This window comes from Musca domestica, unplaced genomic scaffold (assembly GCF_030504385.1).
Source record: "Musca domestica strain aabys unplaced genomic scaffold, Musca_domestica.polishedcontigs.V.1.1 31, whole genome shotgun sequence".
NCBI lineage: Eukaryota > Metazoa > Arthropoda > Insecta > Diptera > Muscidae > Musca > Musca domestica.
In genome coordinates, this window is record NW_026712309.1 from 9,145,555 (window position 1) to 9,163,575 (window position 18,021).

General features: G+C 31.6%; 1 protein-coding gene and 1 long non-coding RNA gene across 3 annotated transcripts in view; one reads left to right on the plus strand and one right to left on the minus strand.

Annotated features, from left to right (window-relative positions):
- Window positions 1-9,509, minus strand: part of LOC109613758 (uncharacterized) — a 36,236-nt gene extending 26,727 nt beyond the window's left edge. Inside the window, exon 1 of the long non-coding RNA XR_009342650.1 lies at window positions 9,330-9,509. This is a non-coding gene — a long non-coding RNA (uncharacterized LOC109613758). The remainder of the gene's footprint in view (window positions 1-9,329) is intronic.
- The window catches only part of LOC101893220 (serum response factor homolog), an 82,825-nt gene that overhangs the window by 57,701 nt on the left and 7,103 nt on the right, over window positions 1-18,021 (plus strand). Inside the window, exon 3 of one of the 2 annotated variants that reach the window (XM_005189369.4) lies at window positions 16,973-17,345. The exons of the other annotated variant lie outside the window; for it this stretch is intronic. Coding sequence (XP_005189426.1) covers window positions 16,973-17,345 — 373 coding nt within the window. The remainder of the gene's footprint in view (window positions 1-16,972; window positions 17,346-18,021) is intronic. 2 annotated transcript variants of the gene reach the window in all.

Below are 18,021 nucleotides of genomic sequence, written 5' to 3' on the forward strand. Positions count from 1 at the left end.
CAGCAAGCATTTCGATTTAGTCGAATGCATTAGATGAAACTGGAGACAATAGGGAAAACATTTCCTAAAATTGTATTGACCGCGTATTTGATAAATGTGCAGTGCTAACAGAATTATTGTGCAATAAAGATCTGTTGTATACCAATGAGCCCAACAAGGATTTTTTGACTTTGAGTTCGTTAATTTTTGGCACGGGAGCTCAACGATAAACGTACTGTAGCTCAGTCGGAACACTAAAAATCCGCATTCGGAACATTAAAAAATATCATACTGATAGTTTACCATGTGCTTTTTTTATTTACGAAAAAATAAATGATGTTTAATTTTTTGGGTATAATGTAAACATTATAAATAAAATTCAAGATTTAAAATCGAATGTATAATTTTTGTAATATATACATTTTTAAACATATTACGAACTTTGAAACATAAAAATAATTAAGAAAAACTATGTACATGGTATCAGATTTTGTGCAGACTTCGCGTTTAAATTAAACAAAGTGACAGGTCTAGAATTTAATATCGGGTATGCATGTCACTGTAAAGAATGATAATTGAATAATACGATCGATGTCTCTGAAGAATTTTAAAAGGTGGTTAATTTGATACACTTTGTATTTGAATTTTTGGTAATGAAGTAGTGTCATGAGATGTGTATTTTTGTAGAAAAAATTTTATCTGTCGGAATTTGGAACAAATAATTTTTCAAAATAGAATAATTAAAGCAAACACCAACAATATATGCATAATGAGGTTATTTTTATTATAAAGTTCGTAATGGATACTATAGTTCGTACTAAAGTACTAAAGTTCGTAATGAATACTACAGAATATGACAGAAAATTGTCTGTGCAGGTCCACGTCTTCGTATAGCCCCCATATAACGGTACCTCCCGATATTCGGTATTTTGATGATATTAGCGACATTGTTTACCGTAATTGTTTCAAATTTGGTTTCTGAAGTTCGTAATGGATATTACAGCCTAAGACAGAAAATTGTATGTAATATGCCGTTTACCGTATAAGGCAAACAATTCTCATTTACTTCGTAATGCTGGTCACACTGCAGTGGTTTCCCAAATGGTAGCTAGTGATTTTTTAAGTCATTTTCGGACCTTTGACTAACAGAATCAATAACTGTAGATAAATGTAATATATTAGAATCGGGGTTAATAAAAAAATGTTTTAAGTGCTTCATACGCAATTTCTCACTGTGATATTGGGGATTTCTAAGGTTTTCGATGTGATCTTTCTGAATCTGATCTTTTGGCCAGTTTTCCGATTCCTCCCTTGCAGTGGTTTCTTGGTATTTTATAAAAAGCTTAATAACATAGGTAAATAAAAAGTCTGAATATTCTTCATTTAAATAAAACTGAATATTTTTTTTTTAACTTTATGTGATGTGCCTCCCTGACTTTACTTTTTCATTGCAAATTTCAGATAGTCTAAAAGGAACAACTATTGAATAAAATCATAAACATACTTTTATTATCTTAACAAGTATATTTATTTAATGTAATACACAATATTTTTCAATTGAGACAAAAATGTGGCTAGGAAGCAATATTTTTTGTGGGTCTATGTGAAAGCTCATGTCTATACATACGAGCCCGATTCAATTGAGGCATTGGAGAATTAGTTAGTTATGTTGGCTATCTTTATTTAAATTAAACTTTACTTTACGTTATTATAAATTACACAATTTGTTTTTCAACAGTTTTTATTTTTGTTTTTGATATCAGTAACTCCCAGCAGTTCTATGAAGATTTTACAGCAAAATACAGTATTATTTATATGCAGCACTGTGTCTGACGAAAAATCTAAACGATTTTGTACAAAATGCAACTTTTTTACAAAATAGACGGTGAAGCATCTTTACAAATTTAATGTACACCTTAGTGGTCTACATATATTTCGGTATGATGTGAAATTGTAATCCGCTGTTATGATCATTATGAATTTTGAATTGGCACCAAAAAAGGAACAACGGTGTTTTATTTGGTCTTGCCGAAATTTAATATCCTCCACCATTGCAAAACTTAAGTAGCCAAATTAGCTGGCATTTAAATAATTATAATATGAGATTGCCAGAAACTTACCCGTTTCGGACCCGTTTCAATGAACGATTGAAAAGAGGTTTTATTACCCAATACCAATATCTACAGTCAATCACTATATAGGGGACATAATACTGAATATTTTTGCTAGGATATGTTATACCTATTGGGGCCCTCAAAATACGATAAAGCATCCTGGCCGCCCTGTTTGGCTTATGCCAAGTGGAGGTTCGATAATGTAATTTTTTCCAAGGCGTATTTTCATTTATAAACCCAAGATGAAGAAAATCTGGGATGTCGCTACATGGGTGCTATACCAAATATTGGAGTTATATTGAAAAATTTAGACATGTAAAGTTAGAATCTACTGTAACCCAGAAAGGTCAATTTACAGCTACTTGGTTTGGGAAATGCATCTACAACCTTCAAATTACTTTAACTTGGGGGGACTATTAAATGAAGGACTAGCTGACCCGGTCCGCGCTGCTGGTATTTATTTTTGGTGTTAAAGGTGAATTTTCAGGAACATTATAATCTACAAATGAAATTGAATGATAAAAATTGCAATCATATGATTTCTCTATTTCAAAAAGCAAAGTATTGGGGTTTTCAAACAGATAAATCATAAGATTTCAACTTATATATGATTTATATAATTCAATTTGATTTGTAGATTTTATATCCTCAAAAATATACATTAAACACCAAAACTTAGGGCCTGCGACGCGCTTTACTATGCAAGGCTTTACTAATTGTGAAAATTTGTACCAATTCGGTCAGGTCTCGTGACAGAAATAGCTATAATCCAAGAAAATGTAATTGTTTTCGTTTTATATATTGCATGAACATTTTCAGTTTAACTTATATATGATTTATATAATTCAATTTGATTTGTAGATTTTATATCCTCAAAAATATACATTAAACACCAAAACTTAGGGCCTGCGACGCGCTTTACTATGCAAGGCTTTACTAATTGTGAAAATTTGTACCAATTCGGTCAGGTCTCGTGACAGAAATAGCTATAATCCAAGAAAATGTAATTGTTTTCGTTTTATATATTGCATGAACATTTTCAGTTTGACTTATAATATGAATAGGAGATTTTGTAATGTTTTATTTGTTTTTTTTTTTTCAATTCCTATTAAAAAAGATTAAAAAACAAATTGGGGCTCAATATGTTGGTAGCTGTGTATTCATTTCAAAATCGACCAACACAACTATATGGGATGTAAGTCTAATCGTGTACCAACTATTGTCGTATGACAAATCTTTATCAAATACGAAACAAAATAGCTATATTATAGCCCAATCGTTTGGAAATGCATTCAGAAAATTGGGATCCGTTATGTGGGGCAATGCCTAAAAAATCTTATCATATTGTAACTTATATAATTCATAAATTTGTAGATTATTGTGTTCATAAATTATGATCGAGATATTAAAAGGCATTTGTACAAAATACTTTGTACATACTTTTGAGTGCGGTTGAGACGCTGGGGAAATCTGGCAATAAATAATAAATATTCTAAAATTACATATTTCCCAGCCGCCATAAAATACCACATGTGAACAATTCTGTGATCTTGTGCGCTGACGCATACGATAATGTGCGAGATAATAAAGGTTATGACGCACACGCACATATATCGATGCGCTCAGTAGATGCACAAGACCACTTGAATGAAATAACATGCAGCCCTGCAATGTTCACCATTCAGTATTATAATAGATAAGAATAATTGTGTGGCTGCGATTAGGTTAAGTTAGATTAGTTTTTGTAACACTTAAGAAACATATTTTTTAAATAAAATCGGAATTGAAAGAGCACCCTAACCAAGTGGTCGTGTTTCTTTTCTCACTAAATATTGCTCCAGTCGAGCCGAAAACGGAATAGAGTTGACAATCGAAGAGGTAGATTGGACTCTATTCTTATCATTAAAAACATTGAGCCTCCGAGCAGGATCCAAAATAGAATCAAAAGCCAAACCATTTGGTTGGTTATCTATTCTCGAATTGAATCAACAGCCATCTTTTCTCGCCCTTTCACAGCATTCTAGCAACTGATCTTACATTGAGAATATGATTTTGTAATCGTTTCAGCCGAAAGAAGCGGCTAAGAAGTCATAATAATGGCTGATACAGCTACCTAGAAACGTGGGCCTACTACTTTCGTACGACAAACTTTCATCCAATATCGTATATCGAGAGGTACTGTTGTATAGGGAATAAAGCAAATATTGGGTTTTTAATGTCAACCATATTAGGAATGACATAAAAGTGCCGAAATAGACACATCTTAAATATGACGACCTCTATCGTGATTTCAACTGGTGGGCGGAGTAGCACATGGACATAATTTGATCGACAAAGGATTTTACAATGATCAATAATACATACTCTTTATAGCATCCCCTACGACTATTTTGAGGTGTTACAAACTGTTTGGCAAAGTAAATTTCAGGTGAACAAAACTAAATCGAATTCAAAATTCCTAATTCACAATAGTAATAATTGAGTTATTGAGATGGTCTGTCAGAAATTCTGACTTATATGACATACTTTTCCGACGTATACTACATACGTCGAAAAAGTCGTAAACCTAGTCAAATAATAGAGTTTTTGACAGAAACGTGGTGTTTGAATACAAAGACAAATAATAAGATGGCACATTTCATTGTTGCTTCGATTTAATAGATGGCGTTGGTAGTGGAAAAATATGTTTTGACATCATATCGTAACATAGCATTATGTTATAATGTAACATAGCGGACACCTTTTGAGTCCATATCTATCACATCGTTGCTTTTCTCCGCAGTTTACCGCCATTTTTTAAATATCAGATAAAATATTTCTGCAAATTTCTAACGCATTTTGCCTTTGTCGGCCATTTATTGCCTGCTCGAGACATTAAAAGACAATATGTATTTTGCCCAATCTTTATAGTTTTATATCTTTGGAACAAAACTCCAACCTCAGGTTTTAAGCTCTCTGCTGTAACTTTACTAGAAAGACTAACACAATGAAACTATCCTCAAAATATCCTTTTATTAACCAACTTGGGATGTATTATGTGGGATATGACTTTATGTGAATTTTAGAAGTTTATGACTTTTATGAAGTTTTATACTTTTTCTACGTTTTATACAGTATGTGGCGTTAACATCTTTTCCACAGTCGAAAACCTAAAAAACTTTCAAGCTGACCATCTCTGGTTATTACATGTGGCTGTTGTAAACCGATGACATATTATTTTTGACAGATGTGCTACACCTATTAAGTTCAAATTGAGTCATGTGGTTGGAGAATGTGGTAGGAACATTTTAAAACATTGAAATGTTTATAAAATAACAAAAAGTAAGTGTCCATTTCTATTTAGAAATTACTACCGAAAATAATGGTGTATAATGACGCAATGTGGGAGTTATATAACATGTTGTCTTTATTTTTATGTCGCCATGTAGTCAAATCCCCCAGTTTAATTAAATTATATTTAGAATGATGCGCAATTACGTTATTTTGGCCGAACATGAAATTTATGTATTTGAACCATCGTATTTTCATATGGTCCGCGGTTTATCTTTTCCTACCCTGATGTAGTATCTTAATATCTCTTTGACAACAATTTTTTTGACATCTTACCTTAGCTACAATATACATGTATTTAATTAAATTAAATTAGAAGACTTTTTTCTTTGAAATCAGTGTGCAGATTGTAATCCAATATTTCGCAATTGTATAAATGGATTCTGGACAAATGTGGATTGATTGAAAAAATCGAAATTTAAATTAAAGAAAATAGAATTCGACTTCAAGTTAAAATCCTTTGTATTTTACCTAATTTGGTAATTTATTATATAATAAATACTAGCTGACCCAGTCTGCGTTGCCGGTCCGTAGTTTTAGTCTTTAATGCATAGTTTTTAAAGCATAATAATTCACAAATCTGGCTCACATAGGTGGCACAACTTTTAGTGTAATTGATGACTCGATTAAATAGAAATAAATACCTCTTTCAAAAAACCTGATCTTATTTTTCAGTAAGAGGTTTTAGTTTATTAAAAAGTATACATTAACTGTTTATAATATGCCCATGTAAGATGGTTCTCTACCCCCACAGGCCGCAATCAGTTGAATACCGAATATGAAGAGGCACTGTAATATGCGGACTACACAAAATAGTGGAGTAAATTGAAAATATAGTAAGAACAGGATTCATGTACTCGGAAACCTTAAAAGGAACCTTAAATCATAGGTAACGTTATACGGGCACTATGCGCTATCGTCAGTAATTACACTGCGCCGCAGACAACCTTGGGGTTAGGAAATTTTTCGGTTGGTAAATAAAAATCCCAAAAGAGGGGTTCCCGGATCTATCTTTTTATAGTCCATTTTGTATAGCTTAACCATACACAAAGGGCCGCAAATATTTTTCCCTATACTCCGCAAAAGTTACGATAAAGTTTTAAATTTGATATAGTCCTAGGGATTACATGAGGAATCCTTTGTACAAAATATGTATCAGGTTGGTCTACATTGTGATATAGCACCCCTCAAATGATATAGCCCCTTTCAAATTCCTCAAATATAAGTATCAAATTATAAATATAGGACCATGCTTCATTATAACTCGTATTTGAAGGTATCCGGTGATTTTAGCTATAAGCAGGATCTTGGTCACATTTTCCAATTGATTTTGCCTTAATTTGGCATCTAGCTTCTGGTAGAAGACCTCTTCGCTGAAATTGTTCAATGTCAATGTTTCGCAGTAGCGCTCATTAAAAACTACCTCCTGATTTTACCCATTTCGAGGGTTTTGATTATATTTTCGAATCGATTTGAACTAAAATGTGTGTTTAGGCTACTTTGAAGGTAGAGAACCATCTTACATAGGCTCATGAAAAACTACCTCCTGATTTTACCTATTTCGAGGGTTTTGATTATATTTTCTAATCGATTTGTGACCTAAAATGTGTGTTTAGGCTACTTTGGGGGTAGAGAACCATTTTACATGGGCCTATTATAAACAGTTAATGTGTACTTCTTAATACATATGCTATATTATTATGGTTTTTAACTCTCAAACTAAAACGGGCAAGCAACGCGGACTGGGCCAGTTAGTATAGCATATATATATATCAAAAAGTATACATTAACTGTTTATAATATGCCCATGTCAGATGGTTCTCTACTCATTTGGGTATGGCAACAATATAACAGCGTGTATAGAAAATATGCAAACTTTCTCGATTTTCTTCAATTAGAATTTTCAATCCCAAAAGGTATTCTGAAACAATTCTACACAAAATTCCATATCATAATATAACATTCAATTTTTTTCAGTTTCGCGATTTGTCTTAATATTTTCTTTCATGACAACGTTTCCACTGTAATTACAAATAACCAAAATTAGAGTCATATCGGCCCAGCCGTTCTAAACTGATATGTTACTACACTTTTTCAATTTTTTTACATATAAATTTAAAGAAGAAGGTGTGGCCAGTTCCTCTGACCCCAAATAGATAACTGATTCAATTACCAACGAACAACAATTGGTTTATATACAAATTAAAAAGTAGGCGTGGTCAGTTCCTCTGCCCCAAATAAATACTTAGGATTAGAGGTAAAGTCTACAGTATGTCGTGTAATAATTTTAAAACCGATATCTTCATTATTTGTCAAATATCAGGATTTAGATATACAGTTGCGGTCAGAAAAAAAGCAGCGCACCCTATCTTCAATAATACATGCTTGGATTTTATAAGTACGTTAATGCTAAGTAAAACGAGTAATAATTTTGGTATGGTTTTTAATCAACTTATTAATGCATACTTATATAATGCAGTCTCTAATTATTCTTAACCTATCGAATATGGAAATATGCAAATTGGTGTGATTTTTTAAAAATAAAAAGTTTTTTTTTTATCAGAAGGGAAATCGTATAAAGAAATACTAACTTTGTTGAATTGTTCTGCCAAAATGATTAGAAACGCATTAATATATGAAAAGAAAATCGAAACTATAGGTAAAAAGTATGTATTGTCAGAAAAAACCAGACGAATGATAAAAAACGCTAGCACCAAAAATCCGTTAGTGCCCACCACAGAAATTAGAGACAGTTTTTGTCCTTCTGTTAGTGCAGTAGCAGAGTATTACGCGAAAACAAGCTGTATTCACGGAGTCCGAGAAAGGAGCCACTATAAAAACTATAAAAATACACGTCACAAAGCGATTGCAGTTTGCAAAATCACATGTTGAATGGCCAATTGAAAAATAGAGAAACATACTATGGTCGGATGAGTCCAAAATTGTTTTTATGGTGGTACTGGGTCCCGACAGTATATAAGACGTCCACAGAATAAAGAATATGATCCCCGATATACCACTAAAACGATCCAACATGGTGGATCAAATGTGATGGTTTGGGCATGTTTCTCGTACAATGGAGTAGTGCCAATATTTTGGATCAAAAACAAAATGAATGCCTCTCGATACGTTGAAATACTGCAAAATGTTACGCTTACATATGCGCAATATGAAATGCCTTTAAAATGGACATATCAACATAATAATGATCCAAAACACACCAGCCGCTTAGCAAATCAGTGGTTTCAGGACAGCAAGATAGATCTCATAGAATGGTCCGCTCAGTCACCTCTAAAGGAGGTGGCCATAGCTAAACCCAAAAATAATAATGAAGTATGGAGCGCAATTCAAGGAGCCTGGCTAAAAATTCCATGCGAAAGATGCCAAAATTTGGCCAATTCAATGAAACATCGCTGTGAATCAGTGATACGCAACAAAGTATTCATTTCTAGGGTATAATACACTTTACGTGAAAAATATGGCTACAGTTGAATATAAGGACATTAAATGAATTAATGTAAAGTTTTTATTAAAACTGCTATCTTTTTTTTTTTTTTTTGATCGACTTCATTCCGGAAATAAACTCTATTTAACACAATATTTTGAAAAACCAAAATTTTTCTTTTTAATTATTATGTAAATAATGAATTATAATACCATTAAATATCGCATAGATCATATCGCTCTTTCAAAGAAAAAAGTTGGGTTTCTTAAGTAGGAGTATTTCAATGCATTGTGCTGCTATTTATGCATTGTGCTGCTATATATATATATATATATATATATATATATATATATATATATATATATATATATATATATATATATATATATATAATACTAATTTGGTAACATTGTCGGTCTTGTAAGTTAAAGTAACAAATAATTCGAAGTTCTTCTAGTTACCCGTAACTGTTGTCTTACTAATTTCAAGCCATAAGTTTTTAGGCACTTAATTTGAATTTAATTTAAACCGATCACTTGAGTTTATGTACGAGACTATTTAAACCGCACGGAACATGACTTGTGACTGATTCAAATGCCACCTTAGTACAAGTGTTTTGTATCTTGTTCATTACTCAGAGCGCTCAAAAATACAATTTTGCTTCTCTACGTACTCTTAAAACACTGAGTCAATTCTCTTAAGCATTGTCTTCTGCCACAATGAATTGGTTTCATCAATGGGCGTGTTCAAAACTGGTTTAAGAGACAAAGCCGATAGTATCCCGCTAGCAATGAAAATTCCAATTAACTAAATTTCGTCAGTCTTGTACTAGTTATAAGCCGTACTAGTACCAAATGTGTCCCAAAGTAATGCGAATGGAACCAATTGACACCTTTTCGTCCCCAAGTAAACGAAGAGGCGACAGTTGTGCATAAATAAAAAACCACCACCAAAAAACCAACCAACAGACAAGTTAAACGAACATTTGAATGAGATCTCTACGAACAAGAATCACTTTGAATAGTTAGGGGTTAGTCTTTTGTCTCTGGTATATGACTGTAAACCTGGAACTAGTACAATACCATCTACAGGTAATGCAAAAGGAGTCAATTGGTTACCTCGTATGACATCCCCATGTTAAAGTTTACAGTTGTTTGCACTGTGAGGGGTCTTAAGTGGAACTAGTTACAGTAATCCTAAGAATCGACGAGTATACGGTGCCGAACTAGTCCACATTGCTAGCGGGATATCAGTGAAAAAAAAAACATATTTATTCTATATGTGTGGTACATATTTGTTGTTTGCTTCTTTCACCGTTAATATCATTAATTTAGCGGACGGTTAATGTTTCAAAAAACCATTGCAATGACAGTTAAATAATGTATATATGCAAACAAGCTTATTATTTATATTGTTCTGCTTTGAGATTTAAATATATAAAGGTACCCAATGTTAAATAAAAGTGTTTCATATGCTACTGGTTCACAAAAATCGTCAATTCATAAAGACACGCCACTTTATTTCTTTCATCATTTGATTTTACAAACCGCAAGTCTGAGATTAAAAGGAATTCAGCTGGTAACGTAAGATGGAGGACATAAATATTTTGTCATTCCTTAGGATACATATTCAAGTTATCCACCTTGTTTTGCAATGTAGATGGAGTCCATATTATTTTGTGCAGAGCTTCTAGATTTGGTGCACCGGTTTGTATTAAGTCTAGGATGATTAGTATCGATCCACTGTTAAGTATAGACCATAGTTGTCGATATTTAGAAGATTTCAACCACAATTTCTAAAGAAGTTAAATGCTATTAGGTATTAAGTAGAATGAATGAAGTATGAATTTCCACAATCAGTATTATTGTCCTTTTTTTAATGAACATATATTATGATCAAATATGTAAAAATGTCAAAATATCAATCGTTACAAAAGTTATTAATACGTTGTCTCGCGATGTAATAAGTATGTCTCCACTTTTGTTTGCATGAAAATACTGATCATATGGTGTTTACAGTTACCAAACATGTAGCAAATTTTAATATTAGTGGAGTGGGAAAAATTGTATAAAAGTGTGTATTATTGTTGTTTGATTATGAAGGTTCTGCTGAGGTTTGCTGAGTTACATATTATTTACCATTTTTGGTACCAACCTCACTAGGAAAAACATGATATCTTGCGGAAATGGGTTGAAGTAAGAAATCGAAATAGGTCATATGTTACGTCTTCACTTATAAAATTTTTTGGGGACAGAATGGTAGTGCGAATTACCGGTAAAGCGCAAACAAAACTTATGCGCAATTATATAAGATAGCCTAAAATTGTAAAAAATATTGTCGTAACAGGCAAACGTAGACACAGATTTAACAGATTAGTTCGATACGGTGCATTTAATTTAGATATTGCAAGTTTGAAGGATATTTTTATTTTACAAAGTATTTAGAAAATTATTATTATTATCTCGACACCTCATAAATCTACAATTATATTGTAAATTTCAGCCAGAACCAAACACCGATGAATTGGTGGACTTGTATACTTTACTTTGGCGGATGTGATAACAACATTTTAAAACACGCAAAGTTTGGCTGGGCAGAACATTTAATACCTTTCCCAACAGTTGAAGAAAACTTTAAAAAACGAGCTTCATTTTAAACTGCAACTCCCAGCATACTCGGTTGGAGAGTTTATTAAAATCTTCAAATATTGTATTGGGGCGGCAATTTTAAATTACGAAATACCAAACCTTGAACTACTTTCTGCTATAGAGGTTTAAAGAACTACATTTGAAACAATTATATTGAAAATGTTTTAAAAAATCATGAAAATTCCCGGTATCGGGAATGGGAAATAAAGAAAAGCGTGGACCTATATCCACAGTGTTCTGTCACCACACTGTGAGAATTAAAAAAAAATGGGTTAGAAAAAATATTGAAATCATAAGAATACCGAAGATCGGGAGGTATCCTTATATGAGGGCTATGAGCCTATGTAGTCAATTGTTTGTTACGATGGTTGGTATAATATATAATTAAATAAATATATAATTTGAAAAAATATATATAAGGCGATACAAAAAATGCCAACAAATAAAAATATAGCATTTTCAGATTAAATGAAACCTGCACTTAAAGGAAATCTTTTGCAGCCGAAATGAAACTTTTTGCAGCGGAAATGAAACATTTTGAAGTGGAAATGAAACCTTTTGCCTTTGAAGTGAATCATTTTGCAACCGAAATGAAACTTTTTGCAAATCAAATGAGACTTTTAGATTTATAGAAAGAAACATAACAAAATATTTTTATTTTTAGTAGGTTTATAATTAAATCATTATTACTAGTATATAGGTAAAGAGGAATTTTTATTGATTATTAATATCTATATTTTTATAATATTATTTCTTAAATTTTCAGTGTATCACACGATGCCATAAAACGCAGAAAAATTAAAAATGTTTTTTCAAGGTCTTTCTCCAAAAGACCCGAGTTAGATACTTTTTTAAACCTCCACCATGGAAAGGAGGGTATATTAAATTTGTCGTTCCGTTTGTAACACCTCTAAATATTCGTCGTAGAACAATTATGATCTAAGTTTATTTAATAATGTCCCCCTGCCTGCTGTAATTACGATATTAATGTGAAATTTGATGTAGAGATTTTAAATTTGACACAATTTTGTATTGTGTCTAGGATGTTTGGTATTGAAAATGATACCGGGATGCTTCAACAAGTCCTTATATTGTGCATATAAAGCGAACCAATCATTGTGTATATAAAGCGAGCCACTCAATAGCCCACATAACAAGACTGCTCTATCTCTATATTGGATCTAATGTTAAAAATTAAACAAGTTGCAGGAATCCTTTAGGTAATATTAATAGTATCTTATACCCATAAAACATTATAGTAATGTTTAATGTTACATTTCAGCCCTGCCCATACAATTTATAGTAATAGGGCAAAAATTATTTCAATTTGTTAAGAATATTTAACATGGAAATATTTTATGCCAAAGAAAAGAACAATTTTTCATTACAATTATTGAAAATTTAAGAAATAATTTTATAAAAATATAGAAATTAATAATCAATAAAAACTCCTCTTAAACTATATATTAGTAATAATTAGTTGATTTAATTTTAAACCTACAAAAAATAAAAATGTTTTGTTATGTTTCTTTCTATAGATCCAAAAGTTTCATTTGATTTGCAAAAAGTTTCATTTCGGTTGCAAATTGTGCCGCTTACATAATTCAGATCCCCTTGACTTGATTTCTTGAGAATTGAAATTGAAGGCGGGTTATGCCAAAGAAAAGAACAATTTTTTATTACAATTATTGAAAATTTAAGAAATAATTTTATAAAAATATAGAAATTAATAATCAATAAAAACTCCTCTTAAACTATATATTAGTAATAATTAGTTGATTTAATTTTAAACCTACAAAAAATAAAAATGTTTTGTTATGTTTCTTTCTATAGATCTAAAAGTTTCATTTGATTTGCAAAAAGTTTCATTTCGGTTGCAAATTGTGCCGCTTACATAATTCAGATCCCCTTGACTTGATTTCTTGAGAACTGAAATTGAAGGCGGGTTACATGGAAGTGTAGTACCGAATTATGTGATGGCGAAACGGAATAGATGATATCGAAATAATTTAACGAGGTCACACCAAAGTTAAAAGATAATTACTTTTTCAAAATTATGAAAAAAAGATTGTACAAAATACTTTGTGCATACTTTTGAGTGCGGTTAAGGCGCTGGGAAAAATGTAGCAATAAACAATAAATATTCGGAAATTACATATTTCTCAGCCGCCATAAAATACCACATGTGAACAATTCGGTGATCTTGTGCGCTGACGCATACGATAATGTGTGAGATAATAAAGGTTATGACCCACACGCACAGATATCGATGCGCTCAGTAGATGCACAAGACCACTTGAATGAAATAACATGCAGCCCTGCAATGTTCTCCATTCAGTATTAGAATAGATAAGATTAATTGTGTGGCTGCGATTAGGTTAAGTTAGATTAGTTTTTGTAACACTTAAGAAACATATTTTTTAAATAAAAACGGAATTGAAAGAGCACCCTAACGAAGCGGTCGTGTTTCTTTTCTCACTAAATATTGCTCCAGTCGAGCCGAAAACGGAATAGAGTTGACAATGGAAGAGGGAGATTGGATTCTATTCTTATCATTAAAAACATAGATCCTCCGAGCAGGATCCAAAATAGAATTGAATCAACAACCAAATCATTCGGTTGGTTTTCTTTTCTTTTTTACAGAGATCGCATTGCAAAAATTCTCAAATCGGGAACAAATCGAAAAAAATTTCAATGGAATAGAATTTTAAAATAATAGTACTTTCTATTGACAAACATTACCATTAAACTTCTGCTGTAAAAAATCATCGAACAAGGTGAAGATTTTGTTCTTTTTTCAATTGTTTTTTTTTTTTTGTCAATTTTATATAATGTACGATTAAATTTTTAATGATTTTTCAATTTGGCTTATCATATTGAATTCAATGTAAACACAATAAAAAAATATTTTCACAACATAAAAGAAAGTTATGTTAGGAACTACGCTTGTAACTAAAGAACGGCTTGACGGATTTTGACAATTCATACAATTTTGGAATGATATCCTGGCAAAAAAAATCGCGGTAAAATATGTCAATCAAAATGTGCCAATCAAATCATGCATGCATATTTCTTAAAGCATAATAAATCACAGATCTGACTTATGTAAGCGACACAATTTTTATTTTAACTAATGACTCCATTGTAATTTCTAAGTAGAAATAAATATTCATTGCAAAAATTATCGTAGATGTTCTATTACCGTTGGTTTTAGATATTTGGAAAAGCCTGATTTTATTTTTCAGTATTGAAACCCCATATGATGTAGAACATCTATAATAGCTCCATGTGAAAACTCAGCTCAATATTTGGTATTGGAAAGAGCTTAGCAAACATTTTCCATTCAAATGAGCTGAAATTGGGAAATTGTATTTGTATTACGTTTAGAATACCATGCTGCGTGATATTTTGTTTTGTCCACCTCATAATTGAGGGCGGAAGGATTTCAGAATAGTCAAAGATAATTACTCTTTTACACCCATTACCGTAAGATGGGAATTACCTTTTTTGTCATTTAAATTGTGCGATGGAGGACCCCATAAATCCATATTTTTCACCATAGTATAATTCAATGACAAATGTTCGGTCCCGTGTTCCTATCTTATATTCGTATTTCTTCATGTTTCTTCTACAATTTCCGACTGAATAAGTCCCAGTTTGATATTTCGGATTTTATTTCATATAGACATCCCTAATCTAGTTCCTAACCAATATTCTCTTGAGGGTTACAAATGCAATACAAAACAAATTTTTCTATTCCGACCACACATTGGCTAGGAAAGAGGGCTTGGATTACACATAATGTGGGGACTATACTTAAATAAATGCCTATGTGGACAATAACATTTAAGATGTTAAGATGTTCTCTGATTGTGGTCAAGATAAAGATAGGTTCTCCTTCGAAAAATTTAAAATTGTATGCGAAAAGGTTTCCCACCCCCTTAAAAACAAAGATACTAACTAAGACCCCGAAAACAGCTTAAATTATATGATAGTTATACCAAAAAAGTCATGTTTTTTCAAGGATGGTTTCTTCTCAAATTACCAACATTTGTCGAGTTTAGTATGAAAATATGGTTAAAATGTAAAATATACTTGAAATCGGGTTGTACCCTTTTCTTACAAATGTCCTATTCGCTTTACTATTTTTGCACCCTTTACATTCGGTATTTCACTGATTGCAGTCCCAATGAATTTTACATTTTGAGTTCTTATTGGACGGATTATTGTCAAATGAAAGACGTTATGAAATGAGCACCGCATCTTCCAGATGAAGCACGAGTAAGTCCTGGAGTTGAAAGCTAGATGCCAATTATAGACATGAAAGATCGCTATTTAATATTGCGCAATAATTTCATTTTTAATATTATTTATTCAGAATTCGAAACAATAAAATATGTAAACTTCAATAAAATATGTCAAGTTAAAAAAATTACGCCAAAAATATTTTTCATTCAAGTTTTTATTGCCATATTTTTACTCGAGCTAAGATACCATTCCATTGTAAAAACCCGTCAAGCCGTTCTTGGGTTATAAGCGTAGTAACTAACATAACGTTCTTTTATATGGTGAAAATAATTCTTCATTTTTATCCTCTTCTGAAATGATATAATTCGTATGCATCCACTTACAGTTTTGTCCGTTGTCGCTTTTTCCTCCCCAAAGGAATACACATCATATAAGAATTCAAAAATAAAACTACACTACAAATGTACATTCGAAAATAGTAAGTCAAAATGAAAAAAAAAAAACTATGCAAAATAAAACATCACGATTGTACATTCAAAAGTCACGATGAAAATGTTCAAATTTAACATTTTACTTTTTTTTATTTTATCCTTTTCTGTCAATATGCAATTCCAAATTTGTCTAAATCTTGGGTTATAAGCGTAGTAACTAACACAACTTTCTTTTATATATACAGATATCTATAAAATGAATTTTTCTATATGTGTTATCACGTTCGTATGTTCGCAATAAACGGCGATACCCAGTTTTTACAACCAAGTACAATTACAGAGCCAGATATGCATTCATATTATTTAGTATAGAAATCTACGACAATGGACTACGTAAGCGAAATGGTTTTGATAAGTAGAATAACCGATCTCGATCACGTTTTAAAATCCCTATAATAAACAATTGTCATATTGGCGGCGATAAACACAGCAATGTGACTAAAATCATCAAAATGCCGAAAATCGGGAGGTACCGTTATATAGAACTGGGAAAAATGTGTTCTTACAATATATTACCTTCTCCCAAATTACAAAAGCGAGATTAAATTAAAATTGTTTGCATACAGTATTTTTATAAGAATATGGCAAATAAATAATAAAAAATAATGAATCAAATTTAGAGTAGTGGTTCGTGTCTCTTCATTCAATACTTGAACTGTGTTGTAACTCTAAATAATAATTTGTTTATATTTGTGCAAATCATTTCATTTATTTCAGGAAATTCGATCACCTTTATCATCTATTAATGATTCAGACGATTCTTCAGATGTTGAAGGAATGGGAGTTACAATCAGTGAAGAAAGGACAGCCATTACAGAAAAGAAAAAAATCGATTGTTTAATGAAAACTGTTGGCGATCATAAAAAAAATATAAGTGCTGAACCAACGTGTGAAGAAAATCCAAATATAAACACAATTCAAGAAAATTTTACTAATGTCACCCGTCAGTCGGATTTATATGCCACTAAGATGACTTCAACGATATCCAAAGAGAACTTAATTTATAAAAAATCCGTTCTTAACAATGTAACGCAGGATGTGCTGTTACAATTAATAGAATCAGGCCATCTACAAGTACATACCGAAGAAGGTAAGTGAAATAAAAGTTAGAAAGAAATATTGTCATTATTTATCTTATCTTAAATATTACAATATTAGCACTCCTGATTTGTATTAAATGTCACATCATATTGCTGTAGACTAGATTATTGTTAGATAGAAAGTTTCACTCTGTTCCGACAAGTATAAACTCACACCATTTGTTGACCAATTGTTTATGTATACTCTTTACCGAAGACTTGCTAAAAGATACGTCATACATGTCCCAACTTTACTTTAGATCTAATGTTACTACAAATATTGCAATGTGCGAAGTTAGAAGAAGAGACTAACTAAGATATGCAGTTTGGTATAAATATTAACATGAATCTTTGTCGCAGATGTCAGACTCTGATTTCATGGTAAAAATATTACGAAATACCAAGTTTGGACTAAATCTAAAACTAGCTTTGAGAGTTATCGCGCACAAACAGTCATACATTTGTTGCTTTTTAAGAGGAGAAAAATACATGGGCCACTGCCTATATTGTGTTCTGTTTTTCTTGTGTTTAAGGTTCGCTTTATCGTCCCAATATAAACTCTGCCACTCTGTATTCCCTTTGCATTTTATTTCGTAAACTACATTATTTTGATCAGTTTTTTTTTCTATTTTTGTCTTCGTTTTTGTTGTTTGGTACGGTTTGTGTGCCATAGCTGTTTTATCTTCA